We start from the raw sequence: 26,102 nt of genomic DNA on the forward strand, positions 1-26,102 counted from the left end.
GGGTCCACTAATTTGCCCAGGCTGGCCTCAATTTATGATTCTCCTGCCTCAAGCCTCCCAAGTCACTGGTATTGTAGGCATGTGCCACTATGCCTACACAACAAACACAATTTTTTTTTCAAATATTTTTGATCTTCTGTTGGTTGAATCCATGGCTACAGAACACGGATATGGAGAGTGAAATGTACTCTGTTCATGGATATATATATACAAGAACAGAAAAAAACATAAAAGTATGGGAAAGATAAATTCTAAATTCAAAGTAGTAGTTACTTTGGGGAAGCTGGGAGAAAGAGGAATGTGATTATGTATAAAATAGACCTGTTACTATATGTGTAATGGTTCATAAGTGGGTATTAGGCATTTATTATTGGTTATATTTAACATCAGACCATCTAGAATATTTCATAATGAAAAGATCTCTTTTTTTTTTCTTTCTTTCTTTTTTCTTTTTTAAAGAAAGAAACCACAAAAATACTGGGAGGTGTTATGCCAGATTCGTGGGACCCCAATAGACCTCCGGGAGCCGAATCCGATGCAATCACACAAGAGTCTTTACTGCAAGCTCGAACCTGGACTCACAGCCGTTCCCGATGTGGCGGTCCCAGGGAGTAAGCCCCGGTCCTTTGTTCAGTGAGATTTTATAGGTTTGGGGGGATACTCTATGCGTCACAACATCACATAGCAAATCATTCCATACCGCGGGAAAGTCAAATAACAACTCTTAACATTGATTAGCACACTCACTGGTGGGAACAAGTTGGGTGGGGTGATTGGTTAGTACAAGAGGGGGATTCGTTTGAACTGATTGGTTTAGGCCACAAGGGGTGTATGTGCTAAACTACATGCTTTCCCAACATGTTATCAACCACCATAAACTACTTGGGGGTCATCTGGCATCCCAGGTATTTTCCCTGTCTCATGCTGATTGGAGGTTGCTAGGGGGGTTGTTGTGGGTCCTCACCTAGCCTAACTGAGTCAGGGACACCTGGCGTCTCAAATCTCTCCTGTTATTTGTAGATAAACAACTCAGCAGGGTGGGTATGTGCCTAGGAGTATTCTGTGAGTTTTTCCAAGGACAAGGGTCACACCCCCTTCCTTGGACAGGCTTTGCTCTGAGGTAGAGGCTGGTTTCTCAAAAATGGAGTCACATTAGTTTCTCAGAGGAAAAAAAGCATGTATGTCTTAGTGGGATTTATAAACTTGATAAAACCTTTTATTCCTTCCTTCAAATGTATGTGTAATATATAAACAAAAGTCTTGAAATTATAATCAACTATCATAAAATCATGGAGCCAGTTCTATACCATTTATTTGATTTTTGCTCTGAGAATTCAATAAGGAGAGTAAGTGTATTTCCATAGTGTTCTGTACTTTTAGAAAATCTTAAGGTAGGCTGGCTGAAGCTGGGAAAACTGGAATGTTGAGTTGGGAAAATGAGGAAACATCCTAAGGGTTCATTCTTCCAGCTCTGTAAAAATAGTAGAAAACTATTTCCTCAATCTTAGGGGATGAGGTAGCAATAAGACTTCCCAAGCCACTTTGTGTTTCTACTGTGTGCCTACCAGTGAGACCAGAACTGGCAATACTGATGACCTTGTACAGTGGGAGAACTATTACCACTGCCAGATGTACCTGTGCCTTTCCCTCTGCTTTGTTTTCCTTTGGGTGCAAAGGATCATGGTAGTCTTTAATCATGTTATCCAAATATTCCCGGTTGATTCTCTATCTCCCAGGGTGTCATAGGATTGACTCTCAGACTTGTTTTAGATGAGGTGATATGAGTAGTTGTGATCAATTAATTTTAACTGGAAGAGAGAAGTGCCGCTAATACTAGAGATTTTCTTTGCTAGTGTGAGACCCTCCAGAGCCCTCTTTCCATTTGTCATAGCAGAGTACAAATTTCAAGATGGTGGCTGCTCTCCGACTGGGTTTTAAAATTAGAACCCCTAGCTGATCTTACATGGGATTACTATGCGATTCAGAAATGAACCTCTGCTTAGAAGGCACTAAAGGTTCTTTTGTATCATTCAGCTCTAATGTCCTTTCAGACAGTCAACCCTTGAGCATTCATTCAAAAAGCAACCACAAGTATCAGCTACTTTCTAACACACTCTGGTTTGCTTTTATGGTGCTGTGAAATGGCTTTATTTACTTGTACTTTTGGGGTGTGTGTGTGTGTGTGTGTGTGTGCGCGCGCATACACACTCCCATCCTCTAGGGCGCATACACACTCCCATCCTCTAGGACAGAGAACGTCACAAGAACAGAAAACCTTGCCTATTTTACTCACTGCAGTATACACACTTTGAGGATAGATAGGCAGGGATTGGAGAAGCTGGATACAAACAGGCCACAGTAAGAAGCTTGTGGTTTATTCTAAGTGCAGTGTGAAGTCACTGAAGAAGGGTAATGAGGCTCTGATTACTTTCAGAGAATGGATAAGAAAGGGACAACAGAGAAAGTGAAAACACAGACACCAGTTAGCAGCCTTTTGCATTTTTCTAGGTAAAATGATAGTTGGCTGAACTAGGGTAGTGTTTGTGGATCAAAGATATCAGTCTTGTTATGTGGGAAACAGGGAAAGAGGAATCAAGAATGATCCTCAGGTTTTTAGCTTGAACTAGGTAAATAAGAGATGACATTTATTGAGAGAATGAATAGAAGAAAAGAACAATTGGTTTGGGAGGTTGTAGCAAATAATCAGAAATTCATGATTTCTTTTTGGCTATGTTAAGAAGACATCTTAGTCAAGATAACCAATTGATCAGCTGGGGATAACTCACAGTGTAGATAAAAATCTGTAGTTTGGGGATGCAGATATAAATTTAAGAATTTTTAAGCCATTTATGATCACTTTTGGAGAACATCTGCATAGAAAAAAATGTCAACATTTATTTAGAGGTCAGATAACTGTTGGAAGAGTTAACAAAAGTGACTGAGAAAGATCAATGAGGGATGGAAAAAGAAACTCCAAACACAGGCTGTCCCAGAATTCAAACATGGAAAACATTACAAGGAGAGAGGGATCAACTGCCTTGACTGCTTCTAAGAACTCAATTAAGAGAACAGAAAAGTCCTTAGCAGATTTGGCAATATGGAAGCTATTAATAATCAAGTATATAAATTTAAAAAATATGGCTTGAGATACCATACATAGAACTCTTTTGAGGACTTTTGCTATGAAAATAGAGAAATGGGCAAAGCTAGAGGAACAGAGTGATGGAAGGGTGAAGAAAAGTGGTGGTTTTTTTTTCATTTTTTTTTAAAGATGAGTGATATTGGAGCAAACTCACATTAGAGCATTTCCCAAAAAATACATTCTTATTTTTAATTGACACACACAGTACTTGTACAAATATATTGGATAGAATATTACATTTTAGTATATATATAGAATATATAATGGTCAAATCAGAGAAACTGACATCCCTATAACCTCATACATTTTTCACTTCTTTGTCTTGGGAAAATTCAAAATTCTCTCTACTACCTATTCTGAAATATACAATTAATCCTGGTCAACCACAGTCATCTACTGTGATACCAAACATTAGAAGTTATTCCTTCTCACATTAGAGCATTTTTATATGATGATGAGAGACTATCCAATATAAGGAGAGATGTGGGACAGAAAAGGGATAACAAAAGCAAATGGAGCCAGGCATGGTGGTGCACTTCTGTAATCCCAGCAACTCAGGAGGCTGAGGCAGGAGGATCAAAAGTTTAAGGCCAGTCTCAGCAAATTAGTGAGGCCCTCAACCAGAGAGACTGTGTCTCAAAATTAATAAAAATAAAAAATGACTGGGGATGTGGCTCAGTGATAAAGTGTCCCTGAGTTAAACCCCTAGTACCGAACAACAACAACAACAAACAAATAGGAGTGCAGATCTCAGGTGGAAAGACTCACTTTAATAGGATGATAGAGAACAAATGCAGTTATAGGAAGGATTGCAGATTTCATGGCAGGATGTTGAGGAAGTTCCCAATCTCACTATATATTTTTTTTAAAAAAAGAATCGTTAGCTGAAGAAGAAAAAAGATAAAAAATTGTAATCTTGGGAAGTGAAAAAGTAAGTTTCTAGAAAACTGAATAACCAATTTGAGATTTCTGATTAAGAATTTAAAAGAAGCCTGTCAACCTGAAAGTTAGTTCTTTGCAGTCAGTAAAGAGGTGAACACTGAAAATTGCTCTAGATGGGTCTAGAGATAGCAAATACAGTAATTATAGTTTATTTTCCTAAATAATCACTTGAAGTATATAGATATAATATAATCCATGACAATGAGAAACATACAACTAACAAAATTTGGAAAGTAGAAGGGGCAAAGAAGTATAAGAGATTAGACATTTCAAAGCTTCATCTTATTGAGAATGAAGAGCTAAAGTATACTTTTTAAGGTTGAAAATCCAAGAAATAGAAGTGGAACATGTATTAAAACTTAAATATAGTATATAATATACAATAATATATTATGGTAATTATGATATTAATTAACATTCACACACACATATAAGCTCTAGAGTACAATTTCCAGCCTATTTTTAATTAACCTGTGTTTTGTTGGGCATGCATGAGGCCCTGGGTTCAATTGCCAACACCATACACACACACACAAAAAAATGTTAATGCACTATGTCAAAAATTTCATTGAAATAGTTGCAGAATTGAAAACTTGGGATCTAATAGGTTAAAGTACTGAAATTACATATTTAAATTACAAACTTTACCATGAGATAATTAAAATACTGGGAGGAAATAGTTTAAGTTATCGAAATGTTTATCTACCATAAGATAAGTGAATACAATGTTGAAAGTTGAATTAAAAAAAAAAAAACAATTAATGGGGCTGGGGACATAGCTCAGTTTGTAGAGTGCTTGCCTTGCTAGCACAAGGCCCTGGGTTCAATCCCCAGCAACACACACACACACACACACACACACACACACACACAAAGAAAAAACAACATAAAAAGCCACACATACAATTAGTGGAGAGATTTTATTTATTTATTAATTTATTAATAAGCAGGAATCACCAGAAGAAACAAAAATGGAAAGCTAAAAGTGATTGCTTATAGGGCTGGGGGTGTGGCTCAAGGTCCAGGGTTTGATCCTCATCACCATAGGGAATTGCTTTTGGGAAGTGAAAATAAAAATAGGATAGGAAACTATTGCTTCACATCATAAGCCCTTATATGCTATTCGATTTTTTAAAATAACATATGTGGCCATTACCATATTTTATAAAATTAAAATAAAAGCCTATCTAGGTGTGAACTTGGAACTAAGCTTTTGTAAAATGAACTAGGTTTTATCAAGGAGACTGATTTCTAGCCCCCTTCTATCCCCTCTTCATAGAACTCTCTCAATACTAGTTTTCTCCCCAAATCAAAGGAATTCAAAGCTTTCCTGGGCCTGGTTTCCTCCTACCTCCTCTAAGGAATAATTATTTTTGCTTTCTGCTTCTCAAAATTGATTATCACACACCTAGTCTATTCTTGGTTTCATTCTGAAAATGCCTTACTTTTGGGCAGGTAGTAAAATTCAATCATAGTCTAATAAATGCAGATTCTTTCTTCCTCCTGTTCACATTTCTGCCAAGATATTAAGGTATTATTCAATGAGTTATCTCATTTAGGGAGATGTGATTTAGTTTTGTTGTTTTTTAAGCTCAATAACAGATGATTAAGTTGATCAAACACTTCATTCTGTTGGATAGTATGAGGGGTTCATGCAAAGCATATGATGAATTTATTTCCTTTTATTTTCATTTCTTCACTCTCACCTTGAGAATGTGTTTCTAAAATAATGAGCTCAAAGGAATCAATTTACATTAACAAATTATTAGGCACTGGTACAGATGAGAGATTATTTGAGAGTGCTTGGGGCTTTCCCAAGGCATTTCTAATTACTTCATCTTTACAGGATTCATTTCATTGTTTTTATGTAATGATTCAGTAGTCCCTATGAACTGGGGCTGGAATCAGGATAGACTCTGAATAGTTGTTGAGATAAATGTTTCCTTATTACAAGGCCTCCTTAGCTTGATCTAAAAATGGGTTTAGAACAACACCCCAAGCATGTGGGTGTGTAATAAATACTAATTCTGTGATGATGATGAAAAACTTCTACAGACTTAAGGCAAGGATCACTGACTTATTCACCACACCTCCTCAATTTACATTCTTACAGCAAAGATGAAACTCATCAAATAATTCTGACAGATTTATATGCTTAATTAACATGTTGAATATAAGATAAACAAGTAGCCTACAATTAACTGCAAACCATTATTATTTCCACTATTAACTGATGTCCACCAATCACATTACATAACCCACACAACCAAGATAATATCTATTTCCGAGAAGCACAGCACATTATTTTGCATTTCCTATATCTCATTTACTCAATAAAAATTTCCCCAAACAAAAACCATTATTGGTATTAACACTTAACCAGAAGTTCATTGTTTAATGCAAACATCTATTTTCTAAGTAGAGGGAAAAAAATCATGTATCTTTCTGTATTTTGTGATTTTTTTCCCCAAAGATATGAAAGTTCTAAAAGGTGATGGAGGCTTTTGAATTAAAAGCTATTTAGTATTATTATTATGAGAGATTGAACCCAAGGTACTTAACTCCTGAGCCACATCCCCAGACCATTTTTATTTTTATTTTGAGACAGGATCTCAATAGTTTGTTTACAGTCTCACTATGTTGCTGAGGCTGCCTTTGAACCTGAGATCCTCCTGCCTTACCCTTCTGAACCTCTGATTACAGGTGTGTATCACTACATTCAGCCTGGTTATTGAGGAGGCTAAGGCAGAAGGATGCAAATTTGAGGCTGGATGGGCAATTTAGCAAAACCTTGTTTCAAAATAAAACAAAAAAGGGGTGGAGATGTAGCTGAGTGGAAGAGTGCTTGCCTACCAAACATAAGACTCTGGGTTCAACCCCAGTACAAACAAAACCAAAAACAAACAAAAACCATTACAGACAAGAAGTAGCTTCTATTTTTTCCCCTACATTCCATTTCTTTGATACTTCTGCACCTTACTTTCATGTAATTGTGCAGAACACTTATATCTTATTTCTTCTATTTTTGCTAATTTATCTACAAGAGTGTGGGAGGCCATCCTCCCACGTGATTTGAGTTACCTCCCTGGCTGGGCAGAGGCGCTTAGACACATCCTTGTGTCCAGAGCTTTCCCCACCCTTCTCAGGTCCCAGGGCTTGTCTGTGTGGAGGCGTGTCTGGCCAGTACCCCAAAGACCCAATTGTCCCACCTGACCTTGGGACACTGCCCCCCTTAATCTTCATTGGATGGGATTTTCCCCAGAATTTTTTGTTCCCCAATAAAAGTCCACTCCCTGGCGTCTCTCTGGCTAGCCTCTTCAGTAAACCTGGCTACTCAATAGGTAGCTGGAGGCTAGAGCTAGGAGAAGCTATCCTGGAGCTGGTTTAAAGGTAAGTAGAGCCTGTCTCTTTAATTCAAAACTCCCTTGGGATTTCTTATGTAGCTGAACCTTCATTTATGAAGCCTGTGCTGGCTGCGGCTACACAAGAGTATTCCTTAAAAACAACAACAACAACAACAAAAAAAAAAAACAAAAAAAAAAAAACACCAAAAAACAAACAAACAAACAAACAAACAAAAACCCCAAAACTTTCAAAAATACTTATTTTGGAAATTCTCTCCTGGATTTCTGCGAACAAAATCCTGCTTGATTTCATCCATGCAATAAATTCAGTATACTGCTCATACATACTGCTTAAATAAAAGAATGAATGCAAATGCTTCTTTATGGATCTAGATTACACTGGATTTAAGGTAACTTCAAAGCGTTTTAGTTAAACATAAACAGATGTCCTCCAAAAAGTTTCTCACCTTTAGTATTTGTGATTGCTAGTAAGAGCCAACAGGAACGACTCCCTTGCAAAACAGTGAAATAGCAAAAGAATATTAAAGGAAAGAGAAGGGAAGCAACATATTATTTTTTTACATTAAACTCACTCAGACAGTGTGTTTAAACTCACTTATTCTTGGAGTTAAAATAATGTGTTTTGTGACGAAAATAAATATTCCCTTCTTACATTACAAAAATACAAAATACAAAAAGTACTAGAAGGAGGCAGTGTAAGTTTGAATTCTGGCTCTGCTGTTGTGTGACCTGGCTCGATGACACGCCTTACCTTCTGTCTGCAAAACGAGGTTAACATCTACCTCGAGAGTGGTTGTTTAGTTAGATAAATTGAATAAGACCAACTTTACGCATTGTCTGGCACTTACTAGGCGCTCGGTGTGGTTCCTATCATTAATAGTAAATCAAGTTAGTATTCAGTGATTCACTGGATACACACAGATGAGAATTCAGTTGGAATCTTAATTCAGACACTAATATTAAAGTCAGGCATTTTAAAAACTCCACTCCAGGTATTATTTTTTGTATCTCGCAGTGTATCCCGCTCACATTATTTTATTCTGGGTTCCACATTAAGCTTAGCGAATACATTGCTTCGTGACATTGTCTCTTAACACAAAATATGCAAAGCCAAATACTGACCGGAAAAAAAAGGACCCTCTAACGCACCGTTTTAAGTGCGTGCCCTTTTTTGGCGGAAGAGAATCTTTTTCAATCGAAACGGGGACTCGAGAACTAAGCAGAATCTTGCAACATAGGATCACAGCCTCAAAGTACCAAAATAAAACTTTGTTGCTAGCTTTCGACACAAGATTGCAAATTCCACAGCCACGGCCGGAATCCAGGGCTCCCGACGCGCGACAGCAGCACGACAGGGGCGGGGCCGCGGCCGTAGAGCACTGTGCCGAGACCACGTGGCCTTGGAGGCGGCTCAGGGCGCCCTTGGAAGCTCCCGGACCTGCGGTCATGGCTGGTCCAGCGCAGGCCGGTGGGGCCAGGTCCCTAGACCTGCTCCGGGCCCTGCCGCGTGTGAGCCTGGCCAATTTAAAGCCCAATCCCGGCTCCAGGAAACCGGTAAAGGACTGGTGGTGGTGCGGGAGAGCGCTGGGGGCCCGGGCAATGGCAGCGGCCTTTCTCTGCACATCAAGCCCGAGAAGTGCCTTTCCTGGGGGTGTCGGGGTGGACGTAGGCTTGCCGGACCCCTGGTACCCCTTCACTGCATCAAGGAAAGTCTTTCCGCCTGCTCTGCATTCATAAAGAGATCTTTATTTAAAAGCATATTAGAGGAGCAAACCAAGCACTACGAGATGATCGTAATTCAAATTTGGATTTAAAATGAAGTGCTCTCCTAGAAAGTGTATTTTTTTCGGCATCGGAAAGACGTGAATTGGTTTGTCATTTATCTCTTCTGCAGCTCACCGAATACAGCTAAAAAAGCTGTGGTCGACTTTCGGATATTGTAACACTCAATTTATTGCTTACGCGAAGTGACAGCAAGTAAATTAAGGAAAAATATTTTTTAAAATAAATTAAGTATTTAAATAAAATAGTGTATATTGGCAACAGTTACATACGTACAGTTACGTTTAAGATGAAAACATTTTCTTGATTATAATTTAAGCTTTATTGTGGATGTTTAATTCTAGGGATTTCCCGCCCCCCTCCAGTTTTGGGCTATTACAGAACCCTAGTCCCATCCCACCCTTGCAGCTCTCCACAACTTGTATTTTGGTTACAAAAATTAATTACATCCTCAGAGGCACAGATGCCAATAGACTATATGTATGTTTGAGTAGCTAGAACAGTGGTTGGAACATAGTGTCAGCTAACACTGGTTGGTTGGGTGAGTGAATGACCTAACCAAACACAGAGCAAAGAAGCGAAATACAGTTTTTAGAAATGTATCTGAAGATCTTAAAACTCAACTGTTTTCTTTATAGGCGAGGCGACCAAGAGGTCGGAGAAGAGGTAGAAAATGTGGGAGAGGCCATAAAGGAGAAAGGCAGAGAGGAACCCGACCACGGCTGGGCTTCGAGGGAGGCCAGACTCCATTTTATATCCGAATCCCAAAATATGGATTTAATGAAGGACATAGGTAAGATTGTGCAGTTTCTCAAAGTACAAACCCCTAATCTACACTGAAAATCACCTAAACAGTAATTTAGTAGAAACATTAAATTCATTTTGGAGCTATTGTTAGAAAAAAAAACCCTTTTGCTGTTAGTCCTACAAATCACTTTTGTAATGAGACTTAGGCCTCGATTAGTAGTGGAAAAAAGCTCAAACATTGTACTGCAAAATGAAGATAGTAATGTCTGTGCTTCTCTATTGTGATTTACACACACACACACGTATACACACACATCTGAAAATGCTAAACTCTTTTTTTTCTTTTAGGAGAGACCTAGAGGTAGAAAATTTGGCTCTCATGTATTAAAAAAACCAGGCATTTTCAATATTATATATGTATATGTATGGTATTTGTACACACACACACATACATAAACACATAATATCTAGCCCACTATAGTTACCTAGTAAATGATAACTGCAATTTTTTCTTTATACTCCATTACTATGTAATTCAGATAGTGGGTTAAATTTGTTAATTTGTGTACATAGGTGAAGTAAATGCTTTAGAGAGGCAAATTATTTTTAGTGGAATAAGGAAGTACTAGTTTTATTTCATTACTGCAAATTCAGCAACACTACATGCTTGTGTTATACTCAGGAGGGTTTTATTTTGTTAGACCTTCAAAACTGATGGAAGAAAACAGAGGACAAAGCTTTGAATTGATTTCTAAAAATTTTGGAAAAATTAATTTGTATTTTCCAACTGTTACATTGTTGTTTCATAGCTTCAGACGCCAGTATCAGCCTTTGAGTCTCAAGAGACTGCAGTATCTTATTGATTTGGGTCGAGTTGATCCTACTCAACCTATTGACTTAACCCAGCTTGTCAATGGGAGAGGTGTGACTATCCAGCCTCTTAAAAGGGACTATGGTGTCCAGCTGGTTGAGGAGGTAAGTCTGAATTAGACCTCTTTTTGTTAAATAGAAGGAATTTTTTAATTCCCCATACAATAGGGCTCCCTTCCCACTAGCTCCATTGGTGATATCTTTAAGGTGGAGGCCTGAAACTATGTTTTTGCCTTTATATACATATCTGTGATGAAGATTAATTTATCAATTAGAGACAGGAGAGATTAACATTAATAATTCACTGTAGCTGTTAGCAGCAATCTCAGCATACAATTTTTTTCTTGTTAAGCCCAGAACTTTCACCTTTTCACTTAGAAGAAGTACTTTATGGCTTCTCTTTGGCTTGTACAAAATTCGATCATCACTAGACTTATGCTTTGGAGTCATTAGTAAGTAAAATATGTACTTGAATGTAAGCACTGTGGTACTGTAAGAGACTAATGAGTTGGTAGTATATACTAGAATGGGATGGGATGGTATTAGATGTTAGCACTCTACTCAGTGCACAGTTTAAAACTTAGGATGAATTGTTTTTTTTTTTTTCGGGAATTTTCTATTTGATATTTTTGGACCTGGATTGTACATCTTCTGTGTATCCTACAGCTTGTTCCCTTACTACCTTTGGTTCCCTGCTTAAAAGTAAACATATCAGGATGGCGTTTTTTGACAGCTTTTTATAGAGTACTTGCCTTACTCTTGCAGTCACACTTTCTCCCTTACCCTGCCCAAAGCATTTTCTTTGAATATATATTAACATCTGGTATTTATTATTTAGGCATTTATGTCATTGTCTTTCTTACTAGAATATAAGCTCCCCTGGGGGCAGATAATTTGATTGCTGTTATTTTCAATAATCATTTATGATAGTCACTCAGTGAATATTTATAGGTGAGAGGTATGGAATGAATCAAATCCCATTCTAATTGCACTAAATAAGTTTTGTTTATAGGAATTGGCCAGGAATTCATAAACATAAATTTTTATAGGTTAATTAACTACTATTTCTTCTGTGTAGGTGAGTAGATAACTTAGTGTCCACTAGGGGGAAGCATATGTTTATGGAAAAATCTTTTATATATGTTTGAAAAAGCAGTCTCCTGATTAAACTTTTCAGATAAGATAATTTGAAAAGAGCATACCAAATACATGATTAAGCCTCAGTATTTTACTCTGGGTGTATAAGGAAACAGACATATATCTTAACATGGGAAAATCCATGAGCTCATCAGGTCTTAAATTGCACATCCCAATAACTTCAGGTCTATGTCTATTAAACTAGCAAAAATTTTCCTGAAAACTTTACCCTAGGGCTGTGGTTGAGTAAATGTAATCATACATTTTTTATAGCTTTGTAAATTCTTTACATTTTCTGGATTTTACATATACAAGTACATAGTGGGTAATAAAAGAAACAAGATATAAAGCTCTTCCTAAAAATGCTATTTATTATCCTGAGAATGCTGGAACTGACATCAGTGTCCAAGAATAGGGAGATGATTAAACAATCTATGGAGCAGTAATTAAAAATCACAAATTATATGTCAGGGCCCTGTTTTATGAATCCAAGGGGCCATTGATTATAAAAATTCATACCAATACTAAAGGTAAAAATATGAGAATTACATTTTAGATTTGATGGAATGTTTTTGAAATACATGAAGATTTTTTACTCAAAGGAACCAAATTGGAGGCCAGTTTGTTTTAACCACATCAAAATAGCAAAAAATTTCTTTTCCTACAAAAGAGTGGCAATGGTGCCATCTTTTATTTGGAAGTAAATAAAAATACATTTTTTGTTTTCAGTTTAGAGATTATAACAAAGTCTAGTGAGTACAAATGAATTTTTGTTTTTTACCTTTTCCTAAAATGAGGGCTGACCCCCTCTAAAATTCAGGTGTTGCCAGATATTTTGTTCTTCTCACTGTTCCAACTCCCTTGTGGAAACTTTCACTTCTTCTTGGCCTCTTGATTATTTAGGGCTAAGGAAGATTAGTTTTTATAATGCAGCAAAATGTTGTAGTTAAGAACAGAATCTGCTGGGAATGTAGGTCAGTGGTTGAGTGCTTGGCTAGCAAGTACAATGCCCTTGGTTCCATCCCCAGCTTCACAAAAAGAAAAACAAAAACAACAAAAACTACCTCAAATGCTGTGACTAGGTTCTTGGATTAGAATCCTAGCTTTCTGATCATGGGCCATTTACTCAAACTCTCTGTGCTTCAGTATCCCTATCTGTGAAGTTGGTATAGCAATACCCTGCCATATAGTTGCTATGAAGATTAATTCATCTACTATTTATCTACTATTAATGAAATACTTGCAGTTAATATCTACTAAATACATAAACTGAAAACATATCCATTTCTACTTACAGGGGTTTAAAATTGGTAAAACAGGGTGGCCTAAATAAAATGTAAAAAAAAAAATTTGATATATATTTAAATAGAAATTATTACTAAATTACAGGTACTTTACAGAGGAGAGTACGATTTAAAAGAAAGCTTGAGCTGGGCATGTAGTGATCACCTGTAATCCCAGCAACTCAGGAGGCTGAGGCAAGAGGATTTCAAGTTTGAGGCCAGCCTTTAGCAACTTAACAAGATCCTGCCTCAAAAATAAATTGAAGGGCTGGAGTCATAGCTCAGTAGTAGAGTGCTTGCCTAGCATGTGTGAGGCACTGGGTTCAGTTCTCAGCATCGCATATAAATAAATAAATAAATAAAATAAAGGTACACTTATAACTAAACAAAAATAAAAAAATAAATTAAAAAGGGCTGGGGGGTATGTCTCCATGGTAGAGTCCTCTGGGTTCCCTCCTCAGTATATACACAAATACAAAATAAATAAAAAGGAAACGTGCCTTAATTATTTTTATTCAAGCTATTTATTAACAGACTTTGTTTTGACTATGGCAGGGTGCTGACACCTTTAGGGCAAAAATCAATATCGAAGTACAGTTGGCTTCAGAACTAGCTATCGCTGCGATTGAAAAAAATGGTGGTGTAGTTACTACAGCCTTCTATGATCCAAGAAGTCTGGGTAAGCTTGTTCTTGTAGTCATTTTTTTCTTTTCTTCTTTTCTTCTTTATTAATAACTGAGTGAATGGCAACTGTTGTTAATTTGATCCATATCTAGCACGTGGATTATCATATAAAGCATGCAGCTGACAGACCAAAGACGATACAGCTTCTCAGTCTGTCCTCTGAACCCAGGCCTATGACTGGAGTCTTTCCTTGAAAATTCAGGAAGGATCTCAAACCTAACATGTGAAGAATGTCTCTTTTCTCTTTTACCTCATGCTATTTTTGCATTTTCCCCTGTGTACGTGACAGTTCCATCTTTCTGGTTTCCTATTCCACATTTGGAGTCCTCTGAACTCTTTCTTTACATCCAAATAAACCCTATGAGTTTGTTCTTCATACTGTGTTCATAATCCAGCTACATGTGGCCCATGTGGTCCAAACCACCATCCTGTTGCCTGCATGACTAGGATACTTCCTACCTGACCTCTCTGTGTCTGTCCTGCCTGTCGTGGAACCTGGCACAGGATTTCATTTAAAACATGAGCTACCACAAAGGCTCCAGTGGCATCCCTGCTGCTCCTTTGAGGCTGGGTGTGATCTGGACCACCTTCTGCCTCACTCCCACTATTCCCTCTATTTGCTTAGTTCCATCACTGGCCACCTGCCCTGGCCTGCCTTCTCATGCCACGCCCCTTCACTTTCAGGCTTCTTCTTTAGCTGTTCCCTCCTCCTAGGTACTTCTGGGTGCTTCCCAGATATTACTCCCTCCACCTAGAATCTTCATGGCTCTGGGCCATGTAGGAGAGATCATTTCTTCATGTACTAGGGAGATCATTCTTGACTGTACTAAATAAAAGAGCACGTGCACATGCACAAGTACATACATGCACACATGTGTATGTAGGCCTACCCAAAAGCATATGCATGCATATATGTACCCATACCCGCAGGAACATGCATGTACACGTGCACACACACGTGCACGCATATAGTTATATCCTTTTCCCAAGTTGTGTTTGTTCTCCGTAGCCGTTACAAACCAGCAGATGTTTTTTTCTTTTTTTTTTTCTTGGTACTGAGGATTGAACCCAAGGATACTGTACCACTGAGGCACATCCCTAGCCCTTTTTTATTTTTTATTTTTTTATAGAGAGAGAGAGAGAGAGAGAATTTTAATATTTCTTTTTTAGTTCTCGGCGGACACAACATCTTTGTTGGTATGTGGTGCTGAGGATCGGGCCGCACGCATGCCAGGCGAGCGCGCTACCGCTTGAGTCACATCCCAAGCCCCTAAAGAGAGAGAGAATTTTTTAATATTTATTTATTTTTTTTTAGTTTTTGGCGGGCACAACATCTCTGTTTGTATGTGGTGCTGAGGATCGAACTCGGGCCGCACGCATGCCAGGCGAGCGCGCTACCGCTTGAGCCACATCCCCAGCTCCATCCCTAGCCCTTTTTATATTTTCTTTTGAGACTGGGTCTCACCCAGTTGCCTAGATTGGCCTTGAACTTGTGATCCTCCTGCCTTAGGCTCCCAAATTCCTGGGATTACAGGTGTGTGCCACCACACCCAGGTATAATTTTATTTCCCTCTCTTCCTTGAATGAGATTTTCATTCAGTTCAATTTAAATTGAAGCGCTGAAAACCAAACACAGTTTGATGACTAAATGCTTTTACAAAGTATTCTTTAATGGTTTTACATTAAAATGGGAGTTAAACATTTCATGACCAAATGGCTCAATTATAAGAAAATTCTTTTAAAATTGATGTATAAAGTAGAAAAGGAAATATTCATATTCTTTGTATGGAGAATTTAAAATAATTAGTTACCATTTCATTTTCCTCATAATTGAAAGTTTATAAAAATATAAATCATAATTCTCATTTTCTTCTTATTGTAGATGAGCCTCTTAGCTTGGTCTGTCACTCATTTTTTAAAAATGTTTTTATTAGTGTATTATATTTATTTATAATAGTGAGGTTATTTTGACATACTCATGTAGAATACTCAAGCATGTAAAATAATTTGCTCCCATTTCAGTCCCTCATCACTCATTTTTTAAAGTGAGCTTCCTTGAATATGAAAATGAATATTTTTCTTTACATTAATCACAAATATTTTTGGAAGGTTTTTCGATGTCATAATATTTTTCAGTCATTGTCACCACAGAGTATGACAGTGGTGTTTGCTCACCAGACAGATGCCATCTGATGCCATTTGCTGGAGTCTAGGGAGTCATTGTCATCCTTGAGACTCTTGGGCTTGGCCTTTCCAGGCTACTCTGCAGTTGTCTTGGGAGCCTTTCATTAACTAAGCAATGAAATCACAGGTTTAACAGTAGTAATTTTTTCTGAATAACTGACTTAATTGTACTTTTTCAGTTATGGAAAATAAATACGCATTTTTCTTCCCTTTTTAAAAGGGATATTTTAAAAGTAAGAAGAGTTCTTTCTCTTAGTGATCGAACAGAGTTGATTTAGTCAAACATTTATTTATTTTTTTGTACTCGGATTGAATGTAGGGGAGCTTTACCACTGAGTCACATCCCCAGCCCTTTTTATATTTGATTTTGAGATGGGGCCTCACTAAGTTGCTTAGAGCCTCACTAAGTTGCTTGCTTTGGCTTTGAATTTGCAATCTTCTTACTTCATCCTCCTGAACTATTGGGATTATGGCATGCACCATCATGTTGAGCCAAATTTTTTAAAGTTTAGAATAAATTCTTCATTTTTTGAATGTTTGCTACCTCTGGGATTACTTGAGTGGATCACTACACCTGGCTGATGCCTGTTCTTTTAATGAGAAGACTTTGATCATGATGAATAATGCCTGATTTATTTTGCATTTTTGTATGATTAGGCAGCCATCAGCACGTTTTCCTAATTTATTGGAACTTTTTTAAAAAAATATTTTCTTTGTTGTAAATGGATACATACCTTTATTTTATTTTGTGGGGCTGAGGATCGAACCCAGTGCCTTCCACTCTACTTAGCCCACTTACTGGAACTTTTTTTTTTTTTTTTTTAATTTTTTTAGTTGTAGATGGACACATACCTTTATTTATTTTTATGTGGTGCTGAGGATCGAACCCAGTGCCTCATGCATGCAAGGCAAGTGCTCTACCACTAAGCTACAACCCTAGCCCCTTATTAGAACTTTTAATGGCTTTATCCAGTCATGTTTTAGGCCTAAAGTAAATTTGGGGTATGGGTGCATACAGTTTATTTGGTGACTGTGGACTGATGCAAACTTTTTTCTCCTCAGAGAAACAAGGTTATTCCCATATACTGTGTCTTTATTCACTCCTTACCAGAAAAAAAAAAAAAAAAGTTTTAAAAGTGAGGATAGCTTATATAAAGTATTTTGTGAACTTCTTTCTTAAATATATTCCAAAGGTAATTTATTTTTATTTTTTAAGAGTTGCCACAATTGGGGCTGGGGATATAGCTCAGTTGGTAGAGTGCTTGCCTTGCATACACCAAACCCTGGGTTCAATTCCCAGCACCACCAAAAAAAAAAAAAAACAAAACAAAACAAAACTAAAAACCTGCCACACTCTGTTTTCTTTTATGTCTTCTTTTTTGGTGTACATGACAGTAGAATATATTTTGTGTGTATATATAACAGTATAACTTATAATTAGGATCCCATTCTTGTGCTTGTACATAATGTGTGGTTTCACTGGTGGTGTATGTCCAATTTATTCTACTGTCTTCCCTATTCCTATCCCCTCTACCTTCCCTTCATTCCCCATTGTCTAATCCACTGCACTTCTATTCTTTATCCCCACCCCTTGTTGTGCGTTAGCATCTGCATAGCAAAGAGAATATTTGGCCTTTGGCTTTTTGGGATTGGCTTATTTCACTTAGCATGATAATCTCCAGAATCATCCATTTACTGGCAAAAGTCATAAAGTCATTCTTTTTTTATGGCTCAGTAGTATTCCATTGTGTATGTATAATTTATCCATTCATCTGTTGAAGGGCATCTAGGTTGCTTCCATAGTTTAACTATTGTGAGTTGAGCTGCTATAAACATTGATGTGGCTGTGTTACTGTAGTGTGCTGATTTTAAGTCTTTTGGGTATGTACCGAAAAGTGGAATAACTGGGTCAAATGGTGGGTCCATTCCACCAAGTTTTCTGAGGAATCTCCATACTGCTTTCCAGAGTGATAGCACCAATTTGCAGTCTCACCAGCAATGGATGAGTGCACCTTTTTCCCCACATCCTTGCCAGAATGTTACTCATATTCTTGATAATTGCCATTCTGACTAGAGTGAGATGGAATCTTTTAAATTAAAATGTAGTTTTAATTTGTAGTATAGTTTTAAATTTAATTTGTTGTATAGTTTTAAGTTGCTAGAGATGTTGAAGATTTTTTTCATATATTTCTTGACCATTTATATTTCTTCTGTGAAGGCCTGTTCAGTTGCTACAGGTAATTTCTTGGTGAGAATATCAGATATTTAATTATCCTCTGGTATAAGTGCAGTATGTAGAATTTTTTGTCCAGAGCATAAATTAGCCTTTGGTGCCTCTGCTTTTATCATTCTTGGTCTTGACCCTTGAGAGTCATCTTCTAGTTCTTCTGAGTGGCCTGTCTAGAGACCTCCTCCTAATGGCCATTTCTCACTTGCCCTATGCTGGGATACTGCTAGATAATGCGATGTACAAGGCACCTATCAGATTCTTACATTCAGCTAATATTTAGTCAATGTCTAGTATTTGCTGGACACTATTCCATATGATGGAGAGATGACAATTCACGAGTCAGAAATCCCTTCTGGAACTTATTGTGTGGTGGGTGAGGATCCACAGATACCTTATTGTATAATAAGAACTTTGTATGTATGAACGGATTAAATCAGGGAAACTTTGTCACTGCCCTGTGATGTGTACTATCTTGGTAAGTTCTTTATTGAGCTTGTTTTGATTTATGTGATTTGTTTTGTTTCCTGCTAAGGTTAAGGTTGCATTACTGAAGTGTGATGAGTAGGACATTATTGTTTTTTTACAACTAATTGTGTATTTGTGTAATTGTTTTGTAAACTATCAAAAGGCTGTGGCATCAGTGATATTTCATGTCTATGTATTGCCTTTTCTTACCCCTCAGAGTCAGAGATTGTGTAGCAATCCTCTGTTGGTTGGTTTCACAAGAGATTTCTTTGCCTATTCTGTAGTTAAAAGAATTAATTTTAATAACATTGGTTTTCCAGAAATCTTAATGAATATTTCTAATTTTTTAAACTAGTAAGATCCCCATATGAAGATATTAAATGCCTTCAAAGCTGTTTGACTTGTAGTTTGGACACCTTGGTTTTCTGTTTTAGGATTTCCTATTAATGGTGTGGTTAGCAGAACTCTATCTGGTCTAATACATGTAGACAATGTCATAAAAATTTATTTTTGTGTTTTTAAACATAGGGCTTAAATAAATGTTACCTGTGTTTAGACATTCCTTAATCATTTGTTAACCAGAAGTGACTTTGGCTTTCAAGATATAAACTATTTAAAATGAATTATTTGCATTTGCTTACTCAGTATAAGCCTACTTAATAAAAAAGTTCTTGGAATTAGGTTTTCATCTCAGTAATTGAAAATTAGTAATTATAAGAAAATTTGTAACAGTATAGAGCCAATAATTTGTATTTCTTTTTTAATTTAAAACATTTTTAGATATTCTGTGCAAACCTGTTCCATTCTTTCTGCGTGGACAACCCATTCCAAAACGAATGCTGCCCCCTGAAGCACTGGTGCCGTATTATACTGATGCAAAGAACCGTGGTTACCTGGCGGATCCTGCCAAATTTCCTGAAGCAAGACTGGAACTTGCCAAGAAGTATGGCTATGTTCTACCCGATATCACTAAAGATGAACTCTTTAAAATGCTCAGTACACGAAAGGATCCAAGGCAGATCTTCTTTGGTCTTGCTCCAGGATGGGTGGTGAATATGGCAGATAAGAAAATTCTAAAACCTACAGATGAGAATCTCCTCAAGTATTATAGCTCATGAATTCCCTTCCAGCAAAGCAGAGTTGCAGCAGAGTACCAGAAAAGGGACTGAAGCATATGGATTTCTCCAATCATTGTATATAGTCATTTGCATTTCATGAATGTATAATTCCTCAGCTGTTAGTTGTTAGGGTAGTCATATCTCTTTTTCATTTTCATCTAAAATTAAAATAACACTGCAGAAAATAAGGACTGCACATAGAAATTGACTGTGTAGATTGTGTGTCAAAGATTCAGACTCTGCTGGTTGATTGAAGGACAATTATAAATATTTAAAAATATTTCTAGTCCATCTTTTTATGATCTTTTCTTTTCTGCCTTGTTATTGTTTCATGTCAGAATTAAACACAAGTGGAAAGAGGTTGATTAGTAGGCCTGCTCAACTAAGATTGAAGCAGGTGCTAATGAGCTGATAAAATGAGCTCCTTTTAATCAGTAGCCTCAGAGAGCTCTGCTACTCAGTGTCAAGATCAGGAAGGTGATCAGGAAGGTGAGCTTAGGCTGGTGATTGACTTTTTTTTTTTTTTTTTTTTTTGTACCTAGGATTGAACTCAGGGCACTTAACCACTGAGCCACATCCCAGCCCCTTTCTATTTTTTAGTTTGAGACAGGGTTTTGTTAAGTTGCTTAGGACCTTGCTAAATTGCTGAGGCTGGCCTCAGAATTTGTAATCCTTTTGTCTCAGCCTCCAAAGCTTCTGGGATTACTGGCATGCACCACCATGGCAAGCCTAGTGAATGACTCCTAAGTAATATATTTTCTGGCAATATGGGAGATTAGAGAAACAAGAATTCCTAGCACTGATGAGATTAGACAATAATGATTAACCATTAGTATTCTGTCTTAAAGAAATATTCTAACAGACATAATTCTACTTATGTCAGACATTGAAGACCTTTGTCCTTTAGTTATTTCAAAAAACTTTGGAAAACTTGTTCAGTGATTATGTACACAATAAAAATGGTAATGGGAAAATTAAACTCATTTTTCTTTTGTTGTTTTTGTTTGTTTTTGAGGTGGAGTCTTGCTATATTGAATAAGCTTTTGAACTCCTGGGCTCAAGAAGTCCTGCCTTGGCCTCCTGAGCTGATGGGAGTACAGGCTCATGCCATAGTGCAGGACTTAAACTCAGTTTAATTTAAGAGTTAGTAAGCTAAATTAGCTTTTCAAAGATATATTGTATCTAAATCTTATAAAAGCTTAATTTACCCTTGAGCAATTAAAAATTGATCTTAAGTAATTCATAATTCTTCCACAATAGAAATAAAATGATTCTTGGCTGGTTATTTTCTTTCTTTTTTTTTAAAGAGAGAGAATATTTATTTTTTAGTTTTTGGCGGACACAACATCTTTGTATGTGGTGCTGAGGATCAAACCCGGGCGGCACGCATGCCAGGCGAGCATGCTACCGCTTGAGCCACATCCCAACCCTGGTTATTTTCTTAAAATGAAAAATTAAAAAGGCTAAATCATGTAGTGTTCTGTTGTGTTAATTTTTCTACCTCATGCATTGAGGTAGAAACTTTATAAAGTAATTTATTGGGAGTATGTAGTTTGGCTTGATACCAAACCATTCCTTATACCCTGGAAATAATAATCATGAAGACCTTATTCTGTGGTAACATAAAATCCTAGAAATTCCAAAGGTTAGGCAAAAATTTAAAAACAAGTTTTTATCTTTCAGAGACTCCAAGTGACTTCAAGTTGGTTAGTTTTGGCTACATTTTTAAGAGCTCCAAATCACAGTGTGTGAATGAGGTAGTTTTTTTTTTTTTTTTTTTTTTTTTTTTCCACAAAGTGGCCACCCAGTTGGGGACTGGTTGCTGGTTCTGCTGTAGGAAGTATCAGAGCCTGGAGCTTCTCCCTCCTAAACTCTCCCACTCCGAGAGTGCAGTCCTCATTTTCATGATCCAAATCAGAACCAACAAGCAAGCCAACTTTTCCTAAGGAAGGTACCTAGAGGTTGCCACACAAAACTTCTGTTTACCTCCTATTGGCCATACCTTGGTTACAGTCCCATTCTGAAGGGAGCCTGAATTCTTTGGCAGCTTATTTTAGCTGAAAACTTCTGTTATGATGAGTGAATAAGAGTATATAAAATGTTAAGCAAGAGGATTGACACCAATTTTGATATTGAAACCTCAACTCTGATTGGTTAATTCACATTAGAAAAATTCAGGGAAAGTGCAGAATTCTTTAATCCTGCATCTACTATTCTGAAATGCTGTGTTTAGTAAGTTATATCACAGTCAATAAATTACTTAATTCACCAATCTTGTTGTGCACAATACTTTCAAAGGAGAGTGTGACAAAGTACAGGAAACCATCAGAGAAGAGGTATTTGTTTTTGTTTTTGTTTTTTTTTTCTGTGCCTGCTTTTTCTAAACATTTTGACAGCACATCTTATACTTCCAGTGTTAGGCGATTAAAAAGTTATATTTACATGTGATATAAGAAAGAAGAGATGATAAATGCCAAGAAAGTTGCAAATAAAAATGCCTAAGGACAAAGAAAATGTGTTTTTATTAACTATTAAGAGTCCCTAAGAGTTGGGAATTGAATAAATCTTATTTTTAAGTTACTGTTGGGACAAATCCCCTCAAATTTCCTGTCAGAACAAAAAGTAGTTCATACTTGTTTTGACATTAATATTGAAGTTTTAAAAGAAGCAAAAGTCCATATTCTCTTCCTGTTACTGTTGACCTACTTTCCAGTTTTTCTTCTTCTTTTTTTTTCTCTACTGGTATATTTTTATTTTTTATTTTTTTTAATTGATTATTCAAAACATTACAGAGCTCATGATATATCATCTTTCATACATTTGACTCAATTGGGTTTTGAACTCCCATTTTTACCCCAAATACAGATTGCAGAATCACATCTGTTACTCACATTTTTACATAATGGCATATTAGTGACTGTTGTATTCTGCTACCATTCCTATCCCCTACTATCCCCCCTCCCCTCCCCTCCCCTCCCCTCCCATCTTCCCTCTCTACCTCCTCCGCTGTTGTTCAATTCTCTCCCCCTTTTTTTTTTCCTCCCCCTTGCCCCTCACAACCTCTTATAATTTTGTGTATCATTGAAGGTCTCCTACCATTTCCATATGCTTTCCCTTCTCTCTCCCTTTCTCTCCCCCCATTCGTCTTTGTTTACTGTTAGTCTTTTCCTCATGCTCTTCCTTCCTGTTCTGTTCTTAGTTGCTCTCTTTATATCAAAGAAGACATTTGGCATTTGTTTTTTAGGGCTTGGCTAGCTTCACTTAGCATAATCTGTTCTAATGCCATCCATTTCCCTGCAAATTCTATGATTTTGTCATTTCTTAGTGCTGCATAATACTCCATTGTGTATAGATGCCACATTTTTTTTTATCCATTCATCTATTGAAGGGCATCTAGGTTGATTCCACAGTCTAGCTATTGTGAATTGTGCCGCTATAATCATTGATGTGGCCGTATCCCTATAGTGCGCTCTTTTAAGGTCCTCAGGGAATAAATAGTACGAGAAGGGCGATAGCAGGGTCAAATGGTGGTTCCATTCCCACCTTTCCCAGGAATCTCCATACTGCTTTCCAAATTGGCTGCACCAATTTGCAGTCCCACCAGCAATGTACAAGTGTACCCTTTTCTCCACATCCTCGCCAGCACTTGTTGTTGTTTGACTTCATAGTCGCTGCCAATCTTACTGGAGTGAGATGGTATCTTAGGGTGGTTTTGATTTGCATTTCTCTGACTGCTAGAGATGGTGAGCATTTTTTCATGTACTTGTTGATTGATTGTATATCCTCCTCTGAGAAGTGTCTGTTCAGGTCCTTGGCCCATTTGTTGATTGGGTTATTTGTTATCTTATTGTTTAATTTTTTGAGTTCTTTGTACATTCTGGATATTAGGGCTCTATCTGAGGTGTGAGGGGTAAAAATTTGTTCCCAGGATGTAGGCTCTCTATTTACCTCTTTTATTGTTTCTCTTGCTGAGAAAAAACTTTTTAGTTTAAGTAAGTCCCATTTGTTTATTCTTGTTATTAACTCTTGGGCTATGGGCGTCCTATTAAGGAATTTGGAGCCCGACCCCACAATATGTAGATCGTAGCCAACTTTTTCTTCTATCAGACGCAGTGTCTCTGATTTGATATCTAGCTCCTTGATCCATTTTGAGTTAACTTTTGTGGATGGTGAGAGTAAGGGATTCAATTTCATTTTGTTGCATATGGATTTCCAATTTTCCCAGCACCATTTGTTGAAGATGCTATCCTTCCTCCATTGCAAGTTTTTAGCCCCTTTATCAAATATAAGATAGTTGTAACTTTGTGGATTAGTTTCTGTGTCCTCTATTCTGTACCATTGGTCCACCTGCCTATTTTGGTACCAGTACCATGCTGTTTTTGTTACTATTGCTTTGTAGTACAGTTTGAACTCTGGTATCGCTATACCTCCATATTCACACTTCCTGCTTGGAATTGCTTTTGCTATTCTGGGTCTTTTGTTTTTCCATATGAATTTCATGATTGCTTTATCTATTTCTACAAGAAATGCTGTTGGGATTTTGATTGGCATCGCATTAAACCTGTAGAGAACTTTTGGTAATATCGCCATTTTGATGATGTTAGTTCTGCCTATCCATGAACAGGGTACATTTTTCCATCTTCTGAGATCTTCTTCTGTCTCTCTCTTTAGGGTTCTGTAGTTTTCATTGTATAAATCTTTCACCTCTTTTGTTAGGTTGATTCCCAAGTATCTTATTTTCTTTGAGGATATTGTGAATGGAGTGGTTTTCCTTATTTCCATTTCAGAGGTTTTGTTGCTGGTATACAGGAATGCCTTTGATTTATGCGTGTTGATTTTATAACCTGCCACTTTGCTGAATTCATTTATTAACTCTAGCAGCTTCTTTGTAGACCCTTTTGGGTCTGTTAAGTATATTATCATGTCATCCGCAAATAGCGATAATTTAATTTCTTCTTTACCTATTTTTATGCCTTTAATTTCTTTTGTCTGTCTAATTGCTCTGGCTAGTACTTCGAGAACTAAATTCAGTTTTTCTTGTTTTTTAATCCAAAGGAGATAGTTTGTGTATATTGTACAGAACTTATTATATCTATTTTATCTTATTTAATTAAATTAATTTGGGGGATTGAACCCAGGGCCTCATTAATGCCAAACATGCACTTCTACTGAGCTACAATCCCAGCCCTGTTTCAAATGTGTATATATGTATGTGTATATATGTATCTATAGAGATATACAGATAATATATGTACGTACATATATATTTTTATTTTATTATTATTTTTTTGTTCTAGGGATTTACCACTGAGCTATATCCTCAGTCCTTTTTATGTTTTGTTTCAAGAAGGATCTTGCTAAGTTGCTGAGGGTCTCCCTAAATTTCTGAGGCTGGCCTTGAATCTGTGATCCTCCTGTCTCAGCCTTCCAAATTGCTGGTATTACATGTATGTGCCATCATGCCTGGCTTCAAATATATTTTAAAGACACTTTCTCCTGAGTATTTCCTATTAGGTATTTAAACTGTGCTGCCATATATTCTTAAACCATTCAATGGAATGCATTATACGAGTTACTTCACCTTTTTTGAACTGTATGTAATAATACAGTGACTGTGAAACACAATGTTATGTAAAATAAACTCTAAAGTCTCTTTCAATTATTAAACCTTTTATCCTCTAAGATTCTTTTGCTTTTGTGGTACATGAGGATCAAACCAAGAACCTCATGCATGCTAGGCAAGCACTCTACTGTTGAGCTAAACCCTAGTCTCAGGTACAGTACCTTAAGGATAAAGATGTTGCCTTGGGCTAAGGAGAACTGCTTTGACCTCAACTGTTTCCATAGAAATGAATTTCCTTAAATGTAAACACATCCTGTGTTCTGTATCCTGGTATGAAGTGTGAAAATAAACGCAAGAGATACTATTTTGTATGCCGTGGCCCTAGGTTAGGTTATTGCCTTATTCTTGAAGGAGGGTTTTCTTTAATGATGCAGTTTACAGTTGTAATTTTGCAGGGGCTGATACTGCTTCTACTGGAAGAGTTCTTCATGGGAAGTGTAGGAGGAAGTTAGTCACCTAAAGACACTCCTGTACCATAGGCAATAACCTTCCAGTTTCAGGATATACTCTGGAGGGTCCTTGGGTTTCCC

At 37.0% G+C, this 26,102-nt stretch overlaps 1 protein-coding gene across 1 annotated transcript; it reads left to right on the forward strand.

Moving 5' to 3' along the window:
- Nucleotides 1-8,835: 8,835 nt before the first annotated feature.
- On the forward strand, nucleotides 8,836-20,235 carry MRPL15 (mitochondrial ribosomal protein L15). The gene is made up of 5 exons (XM_081265793.1): nucleotides 8,836-9,003; nucleotides 9,870-10,024; nucleotides 10,788-10,953; nucleotides 13,824-13,947; nucleotides 19,612-20,235. The coding sequence occupies exons 1-5, from the start codon at nucleotides 8,896-8,898 to the stop codon at nucleotides 19,947-19,949; spliced, it is 891 nt and encodes a 296-aa protein (XP_081121919.1). The 5' UTR covers nucleotides 8,836-8,895; the 3' UTR covers nucleotides 19,950-20,235.
- Nucleotides 20,236-26,102: the final 5,867 nt, after the last annotated feature.

This window comes from Spermophilus citellus (assembly GCF_964194105.1).
Source record: "Spermophilus citellus genome assembly, chromosome: 14".
NCBI classification, from domain to species: Eukaryota; Metazoa; Chordata; class Mammalia; order Rodentia; family Sciuridae; genus Spermophilus; species Spermophilus citellus.

What these genes read in the sequence shown, in the direction of transcription:
- MRPL15 (XM_081265793.1), top strand. Translation starts at nt 8,896, where the DNA reads ATGGCTGGTCCAGCGCAGGCCGGTGGGGCCAGGTCCCTAGACCTGCTC. An exon ending in GGATTTAATGAAGGACATAG is followed by an intron (nt 10,025 to 10,787) that starts GTAAGATTGTGC and finishes GTTGTTTCATAG; the next exon opens with CTTCAGACGCCAGTATCAGC. An exon ending in CTATGATCCAAGAAGTCTGG is followed by an intron (nt 13,948 to 19,611) that starts GTAAGCTTGTTC and finishes AAACATTTTTAG; the next exon opens with ATATTCTGTGCAAACCTGTT.